General features: G+C 47.1%; 2 protein-coding genes, 2 non-coding genes and 2 pseudogenes across 4 annotated transcripts; 4 read left to right on the top strand and 2 right to left on the bottom strand.

Annotated features, from left to right (window-relative positions):
* Positions 1-3,197: 3,197 nt before the first annotated feature.
* Positions 3,198-3,390, bottom strand: LOC122390522. The gene has a single exon (XR_006258169.1). It is a non-coding gene; the product is annotated as a U2 spliceosomal RNA (small nuclear RNA).
* Positions 3,391-6,329: 2,939 nt separating this feature from the next.
* On the bottom strand, positions 6,330-6,522 carry LOC122390523. The gene has a single exon (XR_006258170.1). It is a non-coding gene; the product is annotated as a U2 spliceosomal RNA (small nuclear RNA).
* Positions 6,523-9,461: 2,939 nt separating this feature from the next.
* LOC122390501 (mitochondrial amidoxime-reducing component 1-like) lies at positions 9,462-10,439 on the top strand. The gene has a single exon (XM_043383512.1). It carries the CDS (start codon positions 9,462-9,464, stop codon positions 10,437-10,439), a length of 978 nt encoding a protein of 325 aa, XP_043239447.1.
* Positions 10,440-12,508: 2,069 nt separating this feature from the next.
* On the top strand, positions 12,509-12,572 carry LOC122390525 (annotated as a pseudogene).
* A 135-nt stretch (positions 12,573-12,707) lies between these two features.
* On the top strand, positions 12,708-12,872 carry LOC122390524 (annotated as a pseudogene).
* A 1,285-nt stretch (positions 12,873-14,157) lies between these two features.
* On the top strand, positions 14,158-20,615 carry LOC122390515. Its single transcript, XM_043383552.1, has 2 exons — positions 14,158-14,350; positions 18,813-20,615. Exon 2 carries the CDS (start codon positions 18,823-18,825, stop codon positions 19,384-19,386), a length of 564 nt encoding a protein of 187 aa, XP_043239487.1. The 5' UTR covers positions 14,158-14,350; positions 18,813-18,822; the 3' UTR covers positions 19,387-20,615.
* The last annotated feature ends 1,080 nt before the right edge of the window (positions 20,616-21,695 follow it).

Here is a 21,695-nt window from a genome sequence, read left to right on the forward strand (position 1 = left end):
ACAGAACGCTTGTGAGTTGCATCAATATTTTTGGGGGGTGGGGTGGGGGTGGGGTGGATTTGTGTTGACCAAAAATAGATAAGAATCTATGATCTCACTGGGTCTCAAACAAAAAATTAGACTCTGATCTATGATCCCTACGGATCTCTCGATAAATTAGAGAATTGGATCTGTGATCCCGTCTGATCCGAGATCAGGATCCGCGGGATCAGATCCCAGATCCATTTTCTCGGATCCATACATGTCTGATAGGTAGGCACTCACTATGCAATGCACATCCATGCGCTACAGCTGGGGTGGTGCTGCACGTGCGAACGTGTGGGGGTTGATTCCAGATCTCGAGAACGGCTGAATCGATTGCGCTGAAATTTGGTACATGGTTGGGGACCGGTTAGTAGGGTGCCGTGCAAAAATCGGTAGGGACCCATTTTGCACGTGCGCACGTGGAGGGTACCGCTTCCAGATCTCGAGAAGGGCTAGGCCGATTGCGCTCAAATTTGGAACATCGCTAGGGACCGGTTAGTAGGGTGCAGTGCACAAGTTAGTTGGAGGTACCTACCCCTCGCAATGTCGCATGTGCAAGGCCCACCCTCTCGCTCGCTCTGTCGGTCGCCCCAAAAGGCGTTTTACTGGTAAAGTAGGTGCAATACATTGATCGAGTCCAAAGTTAATGCAGAAAATATTATCAAACTCCATCTTTTTTGTTGGTTAACGTCTTCTGTGGGTCTAACCGTTGACCTAATGTCAATCCTGAGGATATGAGATGGAACAGTTCTGAAAGTGGTATCAAATGCCCTTTTCTGTGACGCTTCAGCTAATTTTCGGCTTTTCGGATTTTATCTGATTAACGTGTTTTGCTCTGTAAAAAAATGTAAAATCATTTTTTGGGGGAAAATTTTTCTTTTGATGACCTGCAGTGAGCTCAGGCGAAAAATGATCTTCATAATCCGGACGCACTTATAGAGAGCTATCTTTTGCACTATCTGCTGCTTCCTAGCTTTGGTAGTTTTTTTTTAGATAAGCGTTTGTGCCCCCCCTCCTCCCCACACACGCACACCATGGCGAAGTTGGCTGAGACGGGAGAACCCCCACCAGGGCGCGGGTTAATGTTAGGTGGTGCACCACCACCAAGTCTCCATCATGCCCGCAATATAGGCAGGAATCTTTTTGCTGTCCATCTTTAATAATGACAAATCTAATGATGACTATAATCTAATGACACCTGATAATGGGTGGCGGCTCAGAAAAAAAAATCTTAGGTAGGCAAGACAGTATCCAGAAGGCAATGTTAAAGTGTGATCAGTGTACCTATCAGTGCATCTGCGTTTACTACAATAGTTTGGAGAGTGCTGCGTTGAGTTGGTCTATCGGTCACTCTATCCAAACAACCGTTCCGGTTGTTTGAATAGCTAAGCTGAGCGGCCACCCGATGGGAGCTGCTCTTCCGAACGGGTGCCTGGACGTTCCAAATGACCCTCTTTAACATGGTTGACCTGTCAATATGTGGCCCCGGCTTGATTAATTTCTATATTTATTTCTGTCTTTAGTTATTTATTTAATTATTTATTCATTTATTTATTTATTTGATAAATTATTTTATGCATTTATTTATTTATGTGTTTATATATTTATTGATTTATTTATTTATCTATTAATTTATTTATTGATGTTCTCTGTCGCTGAAGTGCATCGGTCGGTGTAAGACCAATCATTGTCGCAGATATGTTGCCATTTGTTAACGAATCATATTGATTTTTGTTCTTCTTTTCCAGACATATTTCTTTGAACCTGCCTTACAATAGCCGCGGCTCGAAGGTATAGTATCTAAGCATGTTATTACGGAGCGAGCGAAGCGAGCGTAGTCTTTCCTTAGATTAACGGAAATTTCTGAGTATGAGCGGCCGGCCGGCCGTGGTCACGATTCTTCGACGCTTATATCTCAGCAACCACTTGACCGATTTACACGCGGTAATTTTTGTAGGGTAGCTTCATTCCTTCTACCAAGTATTGGACTATTCCCGATGCATGTGGATTGTGGGTGACCCATTATGCACGTGCCACGTGCAAAACGAAGAGGTGTCACTTTTGTAATTGTTGCAATATCTCGGTAACTACTTGGCCGATTGCGCTGAAAGTTGGCATGTAGGTAGGCACCCACTAGGCACTGCATATCCATGTGCCAGAGTTGGGGTGCTGCTGCACGTGCGCACGTGCAGGAGTCGATTCCAGATCTCGAGAACGGCTGGACCGATGACGCTCAAATTTGGTACATGGTTAGGGACCGGTTAGTAGGGTGCCGTGCAAAAGTCAGTTGGGACCCATTTTGCACGTGCGCACGTGCATGGTGCCGCTTCCAGATCTCGAGAACGGCTGGGCCGATTGTGCTCAAATTTGGCACATCGCTAGAGACCGGCTAGTACGGTGTCGTGCACAAGTCAGCTGGAGGTACCCCCTTGAAAGTTCACACGTGCAAGGCTCACCCTATCGCTCGCTCCGTTAGTCGCCCCAAAAGGCGTTATATTGGTATACGAAAACCATTTCATTGTAATATCTTTTGCATAACTTGAATAAATGCCGAAATACTCGAGTTTTGGGAGATCTGTTTCCTCTTGTTACTCCTGCCCGATCCCAAATAAGATCAATTAAAGTCGCAAAGAAAATGAACCAGCGATTAACAATCAAGTTGTTATTTTGTGCTACGTTTTTCTCAAATATGTTTTACTCCCGGAACTTCATACCGAATCAGATTGATGCCTTCCTTCTTTTTCAGGCTTACTTCTGGAACATGTGTGGCAGAATTGCCACTGTGACAAATACTGGTATGATATATGGAACTCGTTTTCCATATTAGATGCTTATATATTTTGGAGTCAATGGTAGGAACAGGTTACTAAGCTGACAACGTAACCTTTGAAAGACTTGTTTCAATTATCACCCTGCCCGATACAAAGTGTGACAATGCAAACACCTAATAGCTTTGAAAGACAGAGACGGTCCATTCAGTTAACTTCTTCGTCCTGCAAGGCTTATCATTCATGATTACAGTCTCAACATCGACCTACAAAGGAGCGTGACAGCAAGGCAGTGAATGTTCACGGAGTATCTGACGCTGTCTCTTAAACTTTATATCACCAGGATTATGCTTGATCTTTGTATCTTATTTTTTCCTATTTGATTCCTCCGATCATTCTCATGAGCTTAAGTGGGCCGATCCTGGCTGTAGTGCAATGCCAGGCCAACCCGCGGCAGGGCTGGAGCAAGCTCCAAAAACCCCGCCAAAGTCCAAAAATCAGTTTAATATTCTGGTCCCCATGTAGGGGACGTATCAGATATTAAGCTGATAAGAACAGATACTACACTTTGATCTTAGCCAAAAGGCCGAGAAGCGATACTTAAGCACTGCATTTTCAGATACTTATGCACTCAAAATGTATCTGTAATGTCTAGTATTCATTCAAGGTCAAATTCGTCATACAGCGTGTACTGAACAGCGTCACTAAGACCATTTATTTAACCCATAACGCTCGAATCTACTTGGGTTCCCCCACAGCTCCACGCGTATCTCTTCCAAATCGTTCTTAGGTATCTCAAAATATCTGCGATATTGTGTCGCATATCCAAAGGTACTCAGTCGGTTTGTGGAAGCCGACGCCAGCGCCCACCGGCGATTCGCCTCTGTCGACCCATGTAGGAGAGACGGCGGCGTTGGATTCCGTGGTCTCTAGTGTAGTGACCTTTGACCTGACCTGGGTGTGATACATAGTTCTTAAATGCCTATGTTCCCATCTATGTCGTTATGTAACTGAATGTTCCGTTTGTGTTACTACTTCGTCGCTACCCACGTCTGAAGTCAAGCTACGTCCCTGTTAGGGCCTCCACCGTAAGGTGGTCTGCAGAAACCTCGTCTACTGCTCACCAGATGGTAGCACCGTCACCTGCCTGCGGCGGTGTGACCCTCCCCCTACCCATCCCCACACCGTGTGTCGTCACACTCTGTGGGAGGAGCCTGTTACCGCTCAGTCGACGGACGGCGGCAGCCGATGTCGCGCGCTCTTGTCCAGTGGTGGTGGAGGCGGTAGGGCAGAGGGCTTCGATCCGAGCTTGCTCTCTCAATGGAGTTGTCGGGAACAGTCATTTGGGGTAGGGTCTCACCATTTTCTCCGAGAAGAGTCAATGTCCTGCAGCTTGGTTTCAGTTTTCTTCAAGCTTACCGAACGTTTCGTAGGGAAAAGCTGGTGTGCTCAGGATCTGATCGGTCTCATTGCCTGTTGACTACTTACTGAGTCCTAAACAGAAATAGAAAATATGAGGTGAACCAAGAGACATCTTGTCGAGCGTTGGACGTGTTGAAAGAGGAAAGCCAAGTACGCTTGCCGACAGATATTCAGTACAGTGCAACAGCAAGCGATGAGCGTCTTGTTCGGCAGGAGGTCTAGGGTTTCTGACTCTAAAGCGATGTCCTCTGGTGCGCCAGTCATCCAGCTGGTTAAAAGCTGGCTTGGAGTGGAAGGTAGAAGCGTAGTAGAAGCCACTGAGTCGCTGAGACGGCAGCTGGAGTAACTTGAGGCTAATATTATCACGTGGCCCGTGACCAAACACTATGCGGGTGGCTCTTGTCTGAACGTGTACGCTAGACGTTGGTCGGTCTCCAGATGGTCCCCAGATCAGGTTGCAATATTCGGTAGCCCTTGTGGCTGCTCGGTGGCACGCTGTCAACTTCATGTCGATGTTAGCAAGCACATCGAAGTCCGTCGCCAGTTTCGAATACCAGGCTCGGCAAGGCTCGGTTTCGGGTAGGCTGTTCACGTAGATGGGGAAAAGTAAACGGTTCAGGACTGAGCTTGTGAGACCGCACTCGTGAGCCATGCCCACACTGATTGATTTCCTGATGTAGCACTTGCGACTTTTTCAATCAAGAAGTGTCGATTCCGTACAACAGGGATGCCAAAGACGTTGTGGGAGAAATGTTTCGTCTTTTTAATATTGAGCTGAACATGTTTGAAGTGGCGAATCGTGAGAGATCAACATCTTTGGTGATGCTGAATCTCGAGTGCTGCTCTTTTCAGTCTGCACTCCACCAAGTTGAGGCAACCAAATCACCAAGTCGAGTTGGGGTGAACGCCAGCCCGAAAGGGTCAACAAGGAGACAGATTGCCTAATCCTGAATCCTGTTGATAGAGAGGACGGAGCTTTCATGCTTTTTTTGTTTCGTTGTTCTCTTAGACCCCGCTTATAAAACGTTTTGGGCTGAAATGGTCAGTACAGAGCTATGAGAAGATAGCATAAGGTGCAGGCATTGGACACTGTGAACCACTGACGGTTCGATTCAGTGAGTAAGCCAGTTAGTGGGACGGTAGTATGCCGATCGGACAATTCGCCCTGCCGCTCAAACCGTCACCGGGTTATAGCCTCGTTGATGGTTTGTCCTTTCACACCAAATCATCATCAAGCCATCACCCCGGAGAGGGTGCAACTAGTCCTAAGAGGACTTGCACTGATCACCAGTTGTTTGGTGGTGGTGACCACCAGCCCGGAAAAGGAAGCATGAGAAGGATGCCAATGACTAAGGCTAGTTGCGATGCCTTTGTAATAAAAATTGTCTACATTTTGACTACCTGACTTTACCTAGGAAGCTTGGTGCTGTCCTGTTGTCAACCAACTTTCTCCCTGAAGAGCTTGGACGTTTTCCCACGGTGCAACCATATCGCATTTCGATTGATTTGAGCATTATCGTGCTCGGTTGCATAATTTAATTACTTAATAGCAGAGTTAACTCGAAATGATGCTGCTAGCTAGACTCGAAGTGGATAATGCTATCCATGACCATGGATAAAGCACATGGATATGGATGAGCACATGGATAATCAATTCTCAAAGTTGTGAACATTGCCGCTGCGTGTTGCGCATGGTCGGTGGCAACCACCTTTGTTGGTTGAAGTACAAGACCCTGAGACATGAACTGGACCTGGTTGCCGTAGAACAAGATCAGTAGCATGGGGTTTACATCATACATTCGTCATGAATTGGTCTTTGATGCCGAGAAACTGCCTGTGAGTAGTGTATTATGCCTGCTGGCCCTCCGACGTGTGGCTGCGCCGAGCCAGGCATCATCCGCGGTAATGGGGTCGGGCATCCACCTCTGACCCGGCCGGACACCTGTTTGCTGGCCCAGGTCCAGGTTATTGTTTGCCGAACGCCCGACTTCACAACAACACAATTAATGTATACGGAGTATCTGGCGCTGTCTCTTAAGCTTTATATCACCAGAATTATGCTTGATCTTTGTATCTTATTTTGTCCTTTGTGATTCCTCCGATCATTCTCATGAGCTTAAGTGGGCCGATCCTGGCTGTAGTGCAATGCCAGGCCAACCCGCGGCAGGGCTGGAGCAAGCTCCAAAAACCCCGCCAAAGTCCAAAAATCAGTTTAATATTCTGGTCCCCATGTAGGGGACGTATCAGATATTAAGCTGATAAGAACAGATACTACACTTTGATCTTAGCCAAAAGGCCGAGAAGCGATACTTAAGCACTGCATTTTCAGATACTTATGCACTCAAAATGTATCTTTAATGTCTAGTATTCATTCAAGGTCAAATTCGTCATACAGCGTGTACTTAACAACGTCACTAAGACCATTCATTTAACCCATAACGCTCGAATCTATTTGGGTTCCCCCACAGCTCCACGCGTATCTCTTTCAAATTGCTTTGAGGTATCTCAAAATATCTGCGATATTGTGTCGCATTCCCGAAGTTATTCTGTCGGTTTGTGGAAGCGGACGTCAACGTCCACCGATGATTCGCCTTTATCGTCCTATGTAGGAGGGACGACGGCGCCCGATCCCATGGTCTCTAGTGTAGTGACCTTTGACCTGACCTTGGTGTGATACATAGTTCTTAAATGCCTATGTTTCCATCTATGTCGTCATGTAACTGAATGTTCCATTTGTGTTACTACTTCGTCGCTACCCACGTCTGAAGTCGAGCGATGTCCCTGTTAGGGCCTCCACCGTAAGGTTGTCTGCAGAAACCTCGTCTACTGCTCACCAGATGGTAGCACCATCACCAGCCTGCGGCGTGTGACCCTCCGTGTACCCGTCCCCACACCGTGTGTCGTCACACACTGTGGGAGGAGCCTGTTACCACTCAGTCGGCGGACGGCGGCAGCCGGTGTCGCACGTGCTGCTGCAGTTGTGACTAGGGGGCCGACTCCACATGCGTTCCTCGGACGGTGAAGAGCTTGAATATCCCAATCCGGGCTCAGTCCTTCGCCGGTAGCTGCAGAGCAGAAACAGCGCCTTGCGATGATTGCAACCCTCCGACATGCATGCTGTGATTGCTCCTCTTACCCTTTTCGCCTTGCCAAGGTATCCTTGACACCCAAGCTCTGGAAGCTGTTCGACGGATACCTTGTGTTCTTAGGCGACATGTTTAGGGCTCAGTTGCAAATTACAAGAAGTCGGTACCTTTTCACTCGAGAAGTTTGACTCACGAGACGAGGTATGAGGGTTGGTCATTGATTCGACCTCATGTGTGCCACTTGTTAGGCCATGAGCTGTTTTACAGGGAAGAAGTCGGGTGAATGCAATTTTTCTCCATCATGGAAATGTGTGGTTTTGTCTTGATGGTACTTCAAGATCAATGAACCGTCGATGGGGAATGAATATTCATGCAACCAACTCTAAAGCGAAACTTTTACAAAAGTCGCGCAACGCGATCTGCGCCTGCAGAGGCGTTCGACATGTTGGCATCTCTGGATGATCAGCCTGCAGAGGCGTTCGAAATGTTGGCATCTCAAGATGATCAGCGACAGGTTACGTCCACGACGCAGATGATGAGCTCACGGTCTGGGCGGTGCGCAGATAAGGAGCAGTCACTACAGTTCTTGGTCACAGTCTAGGTGAGCTCCTTGAACACCAACGACTAGTACTTGGTGACTACAGCAGAAGGGCGCTGTGCTCATCGCACATCCGTTAGATTGCTGCATATACATTTCGACTAGGTGAACCATCACCAGCCAATCGGGTCGTCGCCACAACCTTCACGCGAGGCCAGTGAGGACTTGGGAACTGGGTGTTTTACCACTGGGGTCATGTGAAACTGACTTACAAGCGTAAATCTCGAGACATCTCGGAACTAAAACCAGCAGCAACAGAGTGTGTCAGCGAGGAGTGAGGGATGACCGTCAAGAATCTTGAGTACTACTAGTTCTTGCAGAAGGTAGGCTTCGGGTGGAGGTCAGTTGGCGTAGTAGGCACACTTCAAATGTATTGTAACAGAAATGAAGCATTGTCGGCAACGCGTTTCTTGGTTACTGCGGCCATCGCTGTGTTACCCATTCTTGAATCTGCATTTACTTTTTCTTGCCATTCTTGTATGCTATAGGACGGAGCTTGAAAGAAGAAATATATGTTTCGTTTTGTATTTACCGGACGTCTTTTTGTTGTTTTTTGTCAGTGGACTCACTGGATTAAGTCCGCTGTGTCACAGGTCTTTAGAGGTGGTAAAGGCGACCTCACGGAAGTGAAGGCCTCAATGTATGCACCACCGAGACAGCGCAATGGTTTTCTATTATTGTTATCAACTTTAAAGACGGACCAGCTGTTGCAGCCTTTCCTTGTACATTGCCTGCTCATATAACGTGTTCACCCTGCCAGTGGATTGTTGTTTAAACGCGAAACTATGTATTTTTCAAGAACTTGGCAATGGAATCGTGTTGCTGTAACTTTTCAGTATTGAGTGTGATACGAGCAGTCACTCCTATCGTTTTGTGTGTGAACTGTGATACTTTTATTTTTTGTCGCAATAATATCACTTTCGTGATAGGATGCCTTAAGTGTTGATTTATTTTGTACACCCATTTTAAGTGCTTTTCGTTAAGTGATGTTTGTTAAATTAATCCTGCATAGTGAACATGTCGTTAGTATGACATTCCTATGCATACAATACAACTGATGTAGAACAGGCTACGCTCCCACTGGTATAGACGTGTTTGCCCAATGCCCCTGATAAATTATGAAGGCCTTTTGTTTATTGTCCCAGAACAACCTAACTTTGCAGCCTTCGTCGCCATATCAGGCGGCCTTAGATACCGACTATATCAGCGGTCGTGGTACTTATGCTGTCTGATAAACAAGCAGTCCGTTAAGTAGCACCGGCGAACGTTTTTCTTCGTCGGCGACCGCGACCGTCAGTCCGACAGAGGCGTGCCCAGCTCGTCAGCAGTCGACCTGTCACTATCTCGGGGCAACTGACCTGACACCCCTAGAATGGCCTTAGAGCTAGCACCCTTGCGGTAACTACGGCGATATTGCTGAGCCCTGCGGACGCTACTGGCACCGTCCCTGCGTCATCGATCGCCCAAGACACTCCCGCTGTTGCTGCCTGACGCCGCCTCTGCCGCCGAGTGACGCTCCTCTCATGGTATCGGCAGTCGCCTCGCGCACTCGGCCGCGCCGGGATGTCGGTGCCCAGCGCTCCGCCACCGCTGCTGCTCGCCGCCGCCGCCGTGCTGGCGGTGTCGGGCCTGCTGGCCTGGCGGTACAGCAGGCGCCGCCACTGGGTGCCCGTCGGCACACTGTCGGCCATCAGGCTGTACCCGCTCAAGTCCGGGGCGGGCCTCCGGTGCCAGCACGCCCAGGTGACCGCCTTCGGGCTGCGCTCCGGCCCAAAGCTCGACCGCTGTCTGGCGGTGGTCTGCAACGACACCATCCTCTGCGCCATGTCCCGCCGCACGATCGTCCTGATCAAAGCCGACCTAGACGACGATTCCGTCACCCTGTCGGCGCCGACGATGACGCCGCTGCGCGTGCCGCTACCGACGGAGGGCAATTCTGTGGTGCATGGGGAGCAGTTCGGCACGCACAACGCCGGTCTGGACCTCGGCGAGCAGGCGAGCAAGTGGCTCAGTGACTACTTCGCCGACGGCAAGGCTTACACGCTGATGTATTTCCGGCACGGTTCGGTGCCGGCGCGTCGCACTGTCGACATACCGAGGCCGTACGCGCGCTTCGCGCAGCCGTCCGACGTAGCCGCCTTCCAGAACGTGACGGCACTCTCCGTGGTGTGTGAAGCGTCCGTAGACGAACTCAACTCGCGCATGGAGACGCCAGTGACGCTGGACAACTTTCGGATGAACCTGACTGTCGCCGGCGCCGCTCCCTTCGCCGATGACGACTGGGCATTTGTGCGCATCGGGACTGCCGTGATGCGACACATCAAGGCGGTCCAGCGGTGCCCCAACACCTGCGTGGACCCGCGCACTGGACAGCGCAGCCAACTCATGGAGCCGCTGCGCACGCTCCGCACGTTCCGCTTGGCCAAGACGAAGGAGGAGAAGGCGATGTACAAGGATTCGCCACTGCTGGGCAACGCTCTGGGAGTGGATGTCGAAGGCGATATTAATGTAGGGGATACTGTCTACGCGCTGATGAAATGAGAGCTGTGAGAGAGAACGCAGACTTGATGAGAATTGTGATCGAGCGATGACCGAAGTGTCCCTGTTAAATTGTTTATAACAATGCGATAAATCAGGACTGAACTTTCCTGTTAGATTGTTTATAACATTAGCAAATCATACGCGTGCTGCAGCGATGCTATTTGTAGGGGAGAGTGGGGCTAGTTGTTACAGGGGTAAGTTGTTACAAAGGAAATATCTTTAAGAATACTCTTGGTATGGCGCCAGTATTTACGCTAGCAGAAAGGTTACGCACATTTTACATGTCACTGCAGGCTCAGACCTGGTGGAACGCCATGTCGCCCTGTAGGCGCTCTGGGGTAAGTTGTGACAGCAAAAGTATTTTTTGCTGGCCAACACTTTGGGTCGTTTTTTGTCAAGGTTATTTGTGTAAGAATGTTGAATGTATGTTCACAAAATTAAGCGAGGATTTCTTATGTAAGATCACCAAGTAAAACGCACTAGCCTCTTCATGTAAACAAACATTTGAGTTCAGTATTGTGAAAGTCGGCCGCCGCAGGGCCGGGGCATGTTTAAAAATGGCTACCCAAGACTGCTTATAGCGTGCTCCATTTCACCTGGGCGTAAATTTCGTGCAGAAAATCAAACTCCGGTCAGTATGGCAATGCATGGTGCCCTTGGCGTCGCAGTAAAGGCAAATCAGAGATTGAGCCATGTTTGATGCAAGGCCATCTATAGATAGGTTTGATGAGCCTTTTCATGCGTGTGGGGTACAGTAATGGTTTATGCTTTATTGTTCTTGCCTTTCAATGAGAATGGAAAGCATGTTTAGTATTGTCCATTAGGGAGGCTTACGATCGGTTCCGATAGGACGGCCAATGACCGTTATAATGATGAAGAAACTACGAAAAAAGAAGTGTAACATGTTACCCCATATCGTGTATCAAGTTGCCCCACAATTTTTCAACTTACCCCAAAAATCTTGCTTTGGTTTCCTGAATTTCGAATAAAAGTGAATAGTCGTAAAGAAGTGAAAGTTTGCATGTGCTTTCCAAATTGATTCAGCTAGCATGTGACCAAATTTGGTGCAATTTCATTGAATAGCTTGGCCACTAAGTGCAGAAGACCAAAAAGTGTAACGCATAGCCCCGCTCTCCCCTACTTAATATAAGCCACAATTGAAATGTGGCAAATGACCAATTATTGGTGGTCTGTAAGCGGTGCAATACATTAATGAAATAAGCACTTCCATTGCTTACTCCTTTGCTTAATTTCACGCTTGGACGTTTTTAATTCGTCGAAAATCAGAACATAAGTTACAAGGTACGGTCATTGCCTTATATAAGAGTACGACAGCAGCCAGCTTCAAAAGCAGGCTTATAGCCTTTTGCCTCCACCGCCGCCGGATCAGCGAGTGTGAAGCCGGCTGCCGCCGTCCGCCGACTGAGCGGTAACAGGCTCCTCCCACAGAGTGTGACGACACACGGTGTGGGGACGGGTCCGGGTACGGGGAGGGTCCAACAGGGTTCAACAACCGCAGGCTGGTGATAGTGCTACCATCTGGTGAACGGTAGACGAGGTTCCTGCAGACGACCTTACGGTGGAGCTCCTGACAGGGACGTAACTCAACTTCAGACGTGGGTAGCAACGAAATGGTGACACAAAGGAAAAATTCCGTTACTTGACGAGAGAGCTGGGAACGTAGGCATTCAAGGGCTATGCATCACACCCAGGTCAGGCCAAAGGTCACTACACTTAGAGGCCACGGGATCGGGTACCGTCGTCCCTCCTACATAGTACGATAAAGGCGAATCATCGGTGGACGTTGACGTCTGCTTCCACAAACCGACAGAATAGCTTTGGATATGCGACACAATATCGCAGATATTTTGAGATACCTAAGAACGATTTGGAAGAGATACGCGTGGAGCTGTGGGGGAACCCAAGTAGATTCGAGCGTTATGGGTTAAATAAATGGTCTTAGTGACGCTGTTCAGTACACGCTGTATGACGAATTTGACCTTGAATGAATACTAGACATTAAAGATACATTTTGAGTGCATAAGTATCTGAAAATGCAGTGCTTAAGTATCGCTTCTCGGCCTTTTGGCTAAGATCAAAGTGTAGTATCTGTACGGAGCCTGGTCACCTCCAGGGCCGCCGCCCTTTGGGGGCGGGGGGCGGGTCATGGCCCCGGATATTTGCACACCGGTCTGAAACCACTAGGTCGGGATATATTTGCTCTTGGTTGGCTTACCTTTCTCAAACCCATGCCACCAACATGCACTTATATACACACCTCTGTTCTTATCAGCTTAATATCTGATACGTCCCCTACATGGGGACCAGAATATTAAACTGATTTTTGGACTTTGGCGGGGTTTTTGGAGCTTGCTCCAGCCCTGCCGCGGGTTGGCCTGGCATTGCACTACAGCCAGGATCGGCCCACTTAAACTCATGAGAATGGTCGGAGGAATCACAAAGGACAAATAAGATACAAAGATCAAGCATAATCCTGGTGATATAAAGTTTAGGAGATAGCGTCAGATACTCTGTAGATATACATTAGCTGTCTTTTTGTGAAGTATTCTTTCAAACTCTTCAATGGCCACGCATAGATCCACGGTTCCGAATATTGCACCTCATGGCATATCATTGGTTTTGGGTCTGTCTTTCGAAAGATGAAGTAAAAATATCGCAAATTTCGTGTTTGAGAAGATGTATACTATTTATGATTTTAGGGATAAAAATGGCAGGTGAAATATTGCAAACGCAAACTATATAGACATCCTTTTTTGTGCGCCTCATTTCAGAACCTCTTATCGGCACACTTGATCTCAAATAAGGGAGGATGGCAGATGAGAATCGTTCGATTTGGACTAACTAAAATAGCATTTGGACCATAGAGTTCTGCTGGACCAGGACCTCGGTATACAGAAGGCCTACGGTTTGACGTTGGGTCTACACAAAACATCAATTCATAAATAATTGGTAACTTAAAGGACAAACAAAGATATTATCTTGCAGAAGCATGAATCATGGATATTAATCATGGATATACATAGATCTTCGGGTTATGTGCGCTGCCCAGATTCTTTAAGTAATCATTGCACGGGCGCAGCAGTCGAGGCCCGGCAGCCGAGCGTCAAGAAAGCCTGGCGAAACTGAGGTGGTTTGCTTGGCTGTTACCGGGGCTCTAGGCGCCGTGACTACTGAGGAAACGTTTCAGGGGATCAGAGCAGAGAACTTCTTCATAGCGATAACCCCCTAATCTTGGTCGAGGAAGGGCCACATACCAGTGTCAGAACCAGTGTCACAAGCGGAATGCCTCTAGGATTAATTCTGGGACCCTTTTTTCCTGGTGCATGTACTTGACACATACCGTTTCGAATCTATGTCAAATCAGCTGCAGAGTTCAAGGTGTATGATACTGCCCACAGTATGAGAAAAGAAAATTTATTGATTTGATTGCTCTTGGAAGCTGGTCGTGAAGGTGTCCCCTGCTGGTCAAGGTACAGAGAAGAATGCCGTGTTCATTGCCTGTATTATAGTAGGCAAGCCTGAGTCGAAGTACGCCATTGCTAATGATCCAATTTCCTGATCGAAAGCGCGAAACCATCGCTTAGACTCCAATGAAGCAATTACCACCGAACGTTTGCATCTCTAGTAGAAAATAGCTCTCGCCCGTTAACCCCGCCCCTGATGACGCGCGGACCAGGTGGCGCTGCGTTCGCCATCTGCGCGTCTGTTCTGCCTCCCTTGGTCGAGGCCAGAATTATCGAGCGGCGTCGTACACCGACGACCTTGATCGATGCGGATAGGGCCGTGCTCTTAGTCTTAGGCCAGGAGGGAATAAAAGAAGAGTAGTCTATGTACGTATAGGGATATTGCCATCTGCAGTGTAACAGTGCTGTCTCCGTAGTCTGATTCAGGTGAGATGACCAACAGCTGGCCGCGTAAAGCTGTGCTGGTGTGATCCAAGTGTGATCGGTGCCCCACCTTCAAAGTATAAGATTTGTTGTGCTTTGTCAGCTGAGTGTTTGCTTTTATTGTAAATATTCTCGCGCCCAATCTTGTAACTTCTGTCAACTTCTGTCAACTTCTTTGGATAACAAAGTGTTGCTTTTTAATACCATAGCGAACTACAGTTGGTGTTAAATTTCCAGATAACCATGATTCTAACCCGGCTCGATTATTGATAATTAGTTGTCATTTGGTATATATTTTCCTTTATTACCATTGATTTTTAGTTCTTAAGGGGAATATACCACCTCTTTCAAATTAGCCTTTTTGCTACAGTTTAATCATTCAGGGGGGGTCATGCCCCCCGTCTAATGCCGGGTTCACACCGGATTCCGGACCGGCAAAATTCCGTCTGCCGGGCCGGAAAAATGGCCAATTCCGTGCCGGAAAATTGAAAACTGGTGTGAACCGGCAAATCTGGCAACTTCTTTTGACCGGTCCGGCAGGCCGGAGAGCCAGATTTTCCGGTCCGGCAAAAAGTTGAAATCATCTCAACTTTTGCCTTGCCGGATAGCCACCGTTTGTGATATGAAATTAAAGGAAAAGGGCCACCTTCGTGAAATATGAAGATATCGTTGTTTTTCATTTTGACATTATTATTTTTCATTTTCTTTTTAAAACTGGTGCCAGAAGTGCACAATTCGCGAAAAAGTATTTAAAACTATTTAACATATTGGTACTATGTTGATACTCTCTACGGCACCTACTGTATGATGGCATAGCGATGACGTCACACTCAAGCCAATCAGCGTTCAGAAGACAGACTCGTCGGATTGTGTCAGATAAGCTGATTGGTTAAAGCTGAGCTGGTTGGAGCTGATTGGTAAAAAACCAAAGCCTCGCCGCGGGTGGCTGTATTGTCGGATAAGAACGCATTCCTGGGATAAGGACGCATTCCTGGCGCAGGGTATATTGAATTAGGGGTAGGACCAAGTTTAGTAGGCATGATCTCAGCAATTATTTTGTTTTATATGGCGGTTTTTATTATCACAATATTATTTTTGATATCATGAAGTTTGTATATCTCGGTTTTACGAAAAATAGTAGGGCAACAAAGATAAATTTCGTGAAAAAATAATTTTAGTTGGAAACATCCATTCTGGTATGCAAAATTCAGTATGAAGTCCAGTATGGTGACCGTCTAGTGTGCTTCCAAGGCTGAGTACCTCACATCAACAGGAGTTGTTTACTATTTTGTCTTACGTTGCTAGGTGGTTGCTAGGGAGCTAAGGATACTCTCTTGCGTGATCATTTGCACTTGTTTTTCCTCATTATATCGACATGTTGCTGTTTCTGAGAACCAACTCATGCTAAGAAAGAAAGCAGTTTTCTTAAAATGTGTATTTAAGTGTCGTAGTATTAACACAGCTCTGCAATTCTGCTTAAATATCTGCAAAATCCTGACTTCCCGGAAAATTGTTGGTGGTGATGGGGATCGAGCCCGTCGATGAAAAATAAGTCAATATGCAAAGGCTTCAAAACGTTATTTCTTGTTGTTCTGTGAAATAGCAATGCAAAGACCGATGATAGTGCCAGTGTTGAGCTTTCCAATGAAGCATTGCAATTAGTAGTAAGGTTATTATCACCTAAGATATCTTCCATCAAATATTAGAATTCTGCCATTGTCTTGCTGTAGAACAGGGTTACTTTCAGTCTCTTGGGAACACGATTTGCCGGTCTCAGATCGAAAAACACTTCAAAAGGCGGTAATAGAAAATGAAATTTCCCACCTGATAGCATCTCGGGTTTTTATATATCCTGTCCAGAATTTTCATAAATCAGACGTAAAAATGGCCAATTTCGTCAGATTCCGAATTTTTGCCATTGGGTCTAATGTAAAGCATGGCTACTTTCAGTCTCTTGGGAACACGATTTCTGTACCTCAGATTGAAAACCACTTCAAAAGTCGCAGATAGTAGACGATTTAATCTACAAGATAGCATCTCGCTTTTTTCTGTATCTGGTCATGTATCTTCATAAAACCTTCTCAATTATAGTCAATTTAGCATTAAAGTCTATGGATTTAGAATAATTTTCATATCCGACTAGATTTGGGCTACCATGTCTGTTGACCGGGGGCTTCCTGGCGTATTTTCTTTTAAAATTGCCGATAACTACGAATGGAGGCCGAAATCGGCCGTAAGGAGGTAGACCGGTAGGTTTTCGGACACGGGCTACAAGATGGCTATCTCAGTTTCAATCCCCATGTTAAAGGTGGCCCTTTTCCTTTAAGGCACGAGGGAAATAATGTTATGTTTCAGCGCTACAGGACCAATTTAACCAACGGTGCCCTAATAGTCTCGCGATTTTTCACGAGAATATAAAATTCAAGCGTAAATTTGACGGCGTTTCATTTTTATTTCAAAACATTTGCATCTCAAACGGAGTGATAGCTACATTTCTGTTTTTGTATTTCACATGACTCATGGCCTTTTCAAATTATAAATTAATTTCATTGGTTGGAAAATATCCATGACTTTATAGTAAAAAGATAAATATTATAAGGAAGCGGTGAAAAGGGCGAATTTGTGGAACAACATTGCGGACGCGCTGGTTGTAGAAGGAGCGGAGCCAGTATCTGCAGAAGAGATTATCAAGCGCTGGAGCCGGCCGCAGGACAGGTAGCACAATGTACGTATTGCTAACTTCCGTCGTCTACGAAGTGGAGCCAGCCGAGCAGATTCTGAAATCTACATTCTACAAGACGCGCTGACAACACTTCTCTGCCCTCGATGCCCTCCTACACAAGCACATAGCAGCTCGGGAGGGTGGAGGCAGTTTTGCCATTCAATCGCAAGTAGAAGATTCAGGAAATACGATGGTACTGAATGCCGAGGATATTATCCCGCGCCCTGCTGGGGGTGGGGGTGGGGGTGGGGATATTTGAACCCTCCCTGTGGTTTTTCGCGATCATCTAAAAAACGGCGGCTGTTTTTGGCACACCTTATCATGCATCTTTTCTGCACATGTAAAAATTGTAGAGCAAGGTCACTTAAGGTCAGGTCACCAGGTCACTTCAAGTGACCTCACCTCATACAAAGTTTCAACGTCTTCCATATGCTACATCGAGCGACCGACCTCTTTGAAACTCTCAGCGATTGATAAGGGCAACAATATGTACACAATTTAAATAAATAACTATCTCGGAATTTTGATATCGGTGACCTAAGGTCAGGTCAATTTTGTAACCCCCCCCCCATTATATGTCAATGGGAGAAAATTGATGCCAAGTTATGCGTTGGCTTGTTGTAAATCGTCGACATTCGACCTGAAAATCGGTAAAATTCGGCTTTCCATTACCTCTGGTGACCTGACCTTTGATTTGACCAAAAAAAGTGACCGAATTAATTTCGTCATTAATTTTGACACTCTTTCGAACGCCGCCTTCCCCGTATCGCTACGTGGCCCAGGAGCCGAGTTAAAGGGGGGGGGGGGTGTTAAACACCCCCACCAGCAAGGCGTGGAAATTTAGGATCCCCAGCGGGGCGCGGGTTATGGCAGTAGAGTTCAGTGACAGTCAGATGACCGATTTTGAGACCCAGCCATCTACATCAGCAAGCGTAATATCAAGCTCGCCGTCTCTAATGCGCCCTGCCCAGCCCTCAATTCCTCTTTGTTCGCAAGTGTTTTTAAACCAACAACAGCCAGCGCGATTGAAATTTATTAGTGTTTTTTTGTCGATACCAAGCCCGCATGCTGTAAATGTTAAATTGTATTAATCTTGCTAATATACCTACCAGTGAAGTATGGATGATTTTCGGTTGGGTGGAACTGCATCAGGGACTTGTAAAGCCGTCACACAAGTATGTTCGATTTCAAAATAATTCGCGAGATTGCTTGGTACCTACTTATCGTACTTGATGGTTGATGATTATGACATTTCCGGCTCGACTTTCCGGTTTTCCGGTTCTAGCGACTTTTTTGACATCTAGCGACAATTTCAACATTTTGGTGCCGGCCCGGCAGACGGAATTTTTCCGGACCGGAAAACCGGTGTGAACCCGGCTTAACTCGGCTCCTGGGCCACGTAGCGACACGCGGTAAGCGGCAATCGAAAGAACGTAAGAAATAATGACGGAAACACATGGGTCATTTTTAGGTCTGGTCAAAGGTCAGGTCACCAGAGGTCATCAAAGGTCAAATTTAATCCATTTCAACAATTTTGGAAACTGCCAACGGCTAACTCGGGAACCAATAGAGCTACAGCGCCGCGTAAAAGCACATTCGATAGCCCTTTTACAGACCTCTCTGGATATTGCTCTCCGATTTAACCTCAGTTTAACTGTTAAACCTCCAGAGGGCAAAAACTCATGCCCATCCGAATGAGACCCATTTTTGTTAGCGTTTAACAGCCGTCCCGTCTGCCGCCAGGGCCGCCACCATGCGGTGTCCACAGCTGGGCTCGTTCTTGTGCTGCTCTCTGCGCACTGGTGTGCTCGTCATAGCCATCACCTGCCTGGTGCTCAACACGCTGGGCGCCATATTCTTTGCGTACGTCTTGGCCTCCCCCAGCGCGATCCGCTCTGCCGTCATGGAAGACCCGTCCATTTTGGATGACGACGAGCCGGCCGAGGAGCAGCTGCGGGAGATCGTGCAGGGGGTGCACGTCCTGTTCGGGCTCGGACTGGCGTCTGCCATCGTCTGCCTGGTCATGGACGTGGCGCTGCTGGTGGCCTTCAAGAAGGACCGGGCGCGCCCGATGTTCGTTTGGTGCATCTGGTACAGCCTGGTGTCGGCCGGGATGATCGGCTACTCTCTCTATATGACTGTGCTGATGATAGCAACGAGTGACACATCGCCGGACTTGTGGTTCCACATCATGACGATGCTGGCGTCCGGCGGCACTGGCATCTACTTTATACTGGTCGTGAACAGCTACCACCGAATATTGAAGGAGCGAGGTAACGGCGGCGGATACTTCCTGCAGCCCGTGACGACCGCCTGAGCAGCTGTCTCACCGCAGGACGGCCTCACCGAATACTGGAACGGGTGCTCGCACTCTATGAAGACGAGGTATTGTGAAATCAATACCGAGGAATGTTGTAGCTGATGAGCGCTGACCAATGGCAGGAGGTCATTGGCAGTTATTAATAGCACCTGGGATTGATAGCACCTGATAGCTCGGTGGGATTCTCTGTACCAATTTGGGTCTCGCTAACCGCATGCATACCGTCCTAAACCCGCCAGAGTGGCTGCCTCATTGAGCTGGTAGCCGACATCTACAACTGCCTTTGGTCCTCACCTGGTCCTCACTGCCCCGAGGCGGTATATCGCTCTCACAAGTTAAAATGGACGTACACGTGCACGCTAATAGCTGCCGCTTCTTGTCTCAGGAATATTATGTGCAACTTGAAGTGCGATGAATGTCACACAGTTATCGGTAATATCCTCGATATTGGTTATTTCTGATTCGCTGACATTAAGACAGAGTCTCACGATTTTCTTATGGTTTTTGTTGGAAATATTTCATGTTCTTCGGGACCTAGTGAAGTAGGTGCATGGTTTTTTTTTAAAAGATAATTTAGTTGCATGACCCTTCATATGTTAGCTCTTGAGTTGTTCGTGTTACTTGTATTATCCTCATGAGACTTGTGAGAGCTGTGAAGACGCGCTTTTCGTGGAGAACAGAACAAGAGATCGGCGGCTGGATGGGTGCTATTTGATGTATGTGATGTCGCAGTATGCCTTCTTCGTCACATCTTGAATCTCTAGTTTTTCTTGGCATAGCTACTGTGTGACATCACATGCTGGTGGACGTAGCATCGGTAATAGCGAGATACGCGTATGTGTCGTGTTCGGTGTCCAATGGGTGTTTGTGATCTGTGTCGTGCGATGGAACGATGTGCTTTTAGAGGTATATTCTAATGTCCTACAAGATATTTATTACTTGTTTTCAGTTTTTTTTTGTTCAATCAAAATTATATTCAGAAATACTTACCCATAGTCCTAGATGAATTATTTATAAGTGGTGCCTCGGTATTTGGACTAAGAAATTAAGGCAAATAGTTGCCTTTCTTTCGTTTCTTTCGTAGGAAGCGGGCGCAAAATGTCCTCGCAGTCGGCGCGCCCCTAACCCCCAACAAACAAACAGACAAACTTTCGTAGGAAGGTATTTTCATAACTTGGTAACTACATGTGTGAAATATGCATGTTGAAAATACATTTTTTTTTGTGGCCAGTGTTTTGTACGTATATGTGCTTTTCTTTGTTTAGATAACAATACGATGTCTTCTTCGTACGGCGATCATCAGTGTGGTATATTTACGTTCACTTAGATTCCAAAACATCTTTTTAAGGTGGCTTCTATAGACATAATGCCAAATTGGTGCTTGAGGGACATACCTAATTTACGAGCGTCATGTTTTTCACTATACCTTCATAATGAAAAGATAGTCACAAGACACATGGTTTTGTATGCTACATGCAATACTTGAATGAATACTGACTAACTCCGAACCAGACCGGAGCACTGTTTATCGTAGCAGGGCATCAGACACAGCGACCAGAGTGGGGGATTGATTACGTCCTGGGGACACCGGGCAGGGCACCGAGACACCGCAACCGGAGTAGGGGCATTGATCACGTGCTGGGGGGGGGGGGGAGGGGGGCACCGAAACATGCTGCGGTCGGAGTTGGGACATTGATTACGTGCTGAGAGGCACCGGGCAGGGCGCCGGGAATGGGCAATGGGCATTGACGGGAGCTCCGATAAAAAAGCATAAAAGCAGGGTGCCGAGCAGGGACACCGGGGAAATGTCCAACCAATGCGCCGAGCAAGGTAGGCAGGATATCGTGGTAATGACTTATCTCTACGAACGGATAATGTAGGCAGGATAGGTACTATCTCGGTACTGGCAGAGCCTTCCGTCATTCGTTTAAAAAAAGTTATTCTCAAAATTTCACTCCTTGCTTCAAGGACTTATTGTGCTTGGCTCCATCTGCCTTCCATGACTGCGTCACTGTTGCCAGCTAGTTACCTGACAGGCACATTGCACAATGCGGGTTACGGACAAAAGTACGTAGCGCTAAAGTACGTAGGACAAAAGTACGTAAGCAAAAGTACGTAGGATTAAAGTACGTATCGCAGAAGTACGTACAGTATAAAGTACGTACGGACAAAAGTACGTCAGGGACAAAAGTACGTATCGCAGAAGTACGTACAATATAAAGTACGTATGGACAAAAGTACGTCAAGGACAAAAGTGCGTATCGCAGAAGTACGTACAGTATAAAGTACGTATGGACAAAAGTACG

This window comes from Amphibalanus amphitrite, unplaced genomic scaffold, assembly GCF_019059575.1.
Source record: "Amphibalanus amphitrite isolate SeventyFive unplaced genomic scaffold, NRLGWU_Aamphi_draft 000398F_arrow, whole genome shotgun sequence".
NCBI classification, from domain to species: Eukaryota; Metazoa; Arthropoda; class Thecostraca; order Balanomorpha; family Balanidae; genus Amphibalanus; species Amphibalanus amphitrite.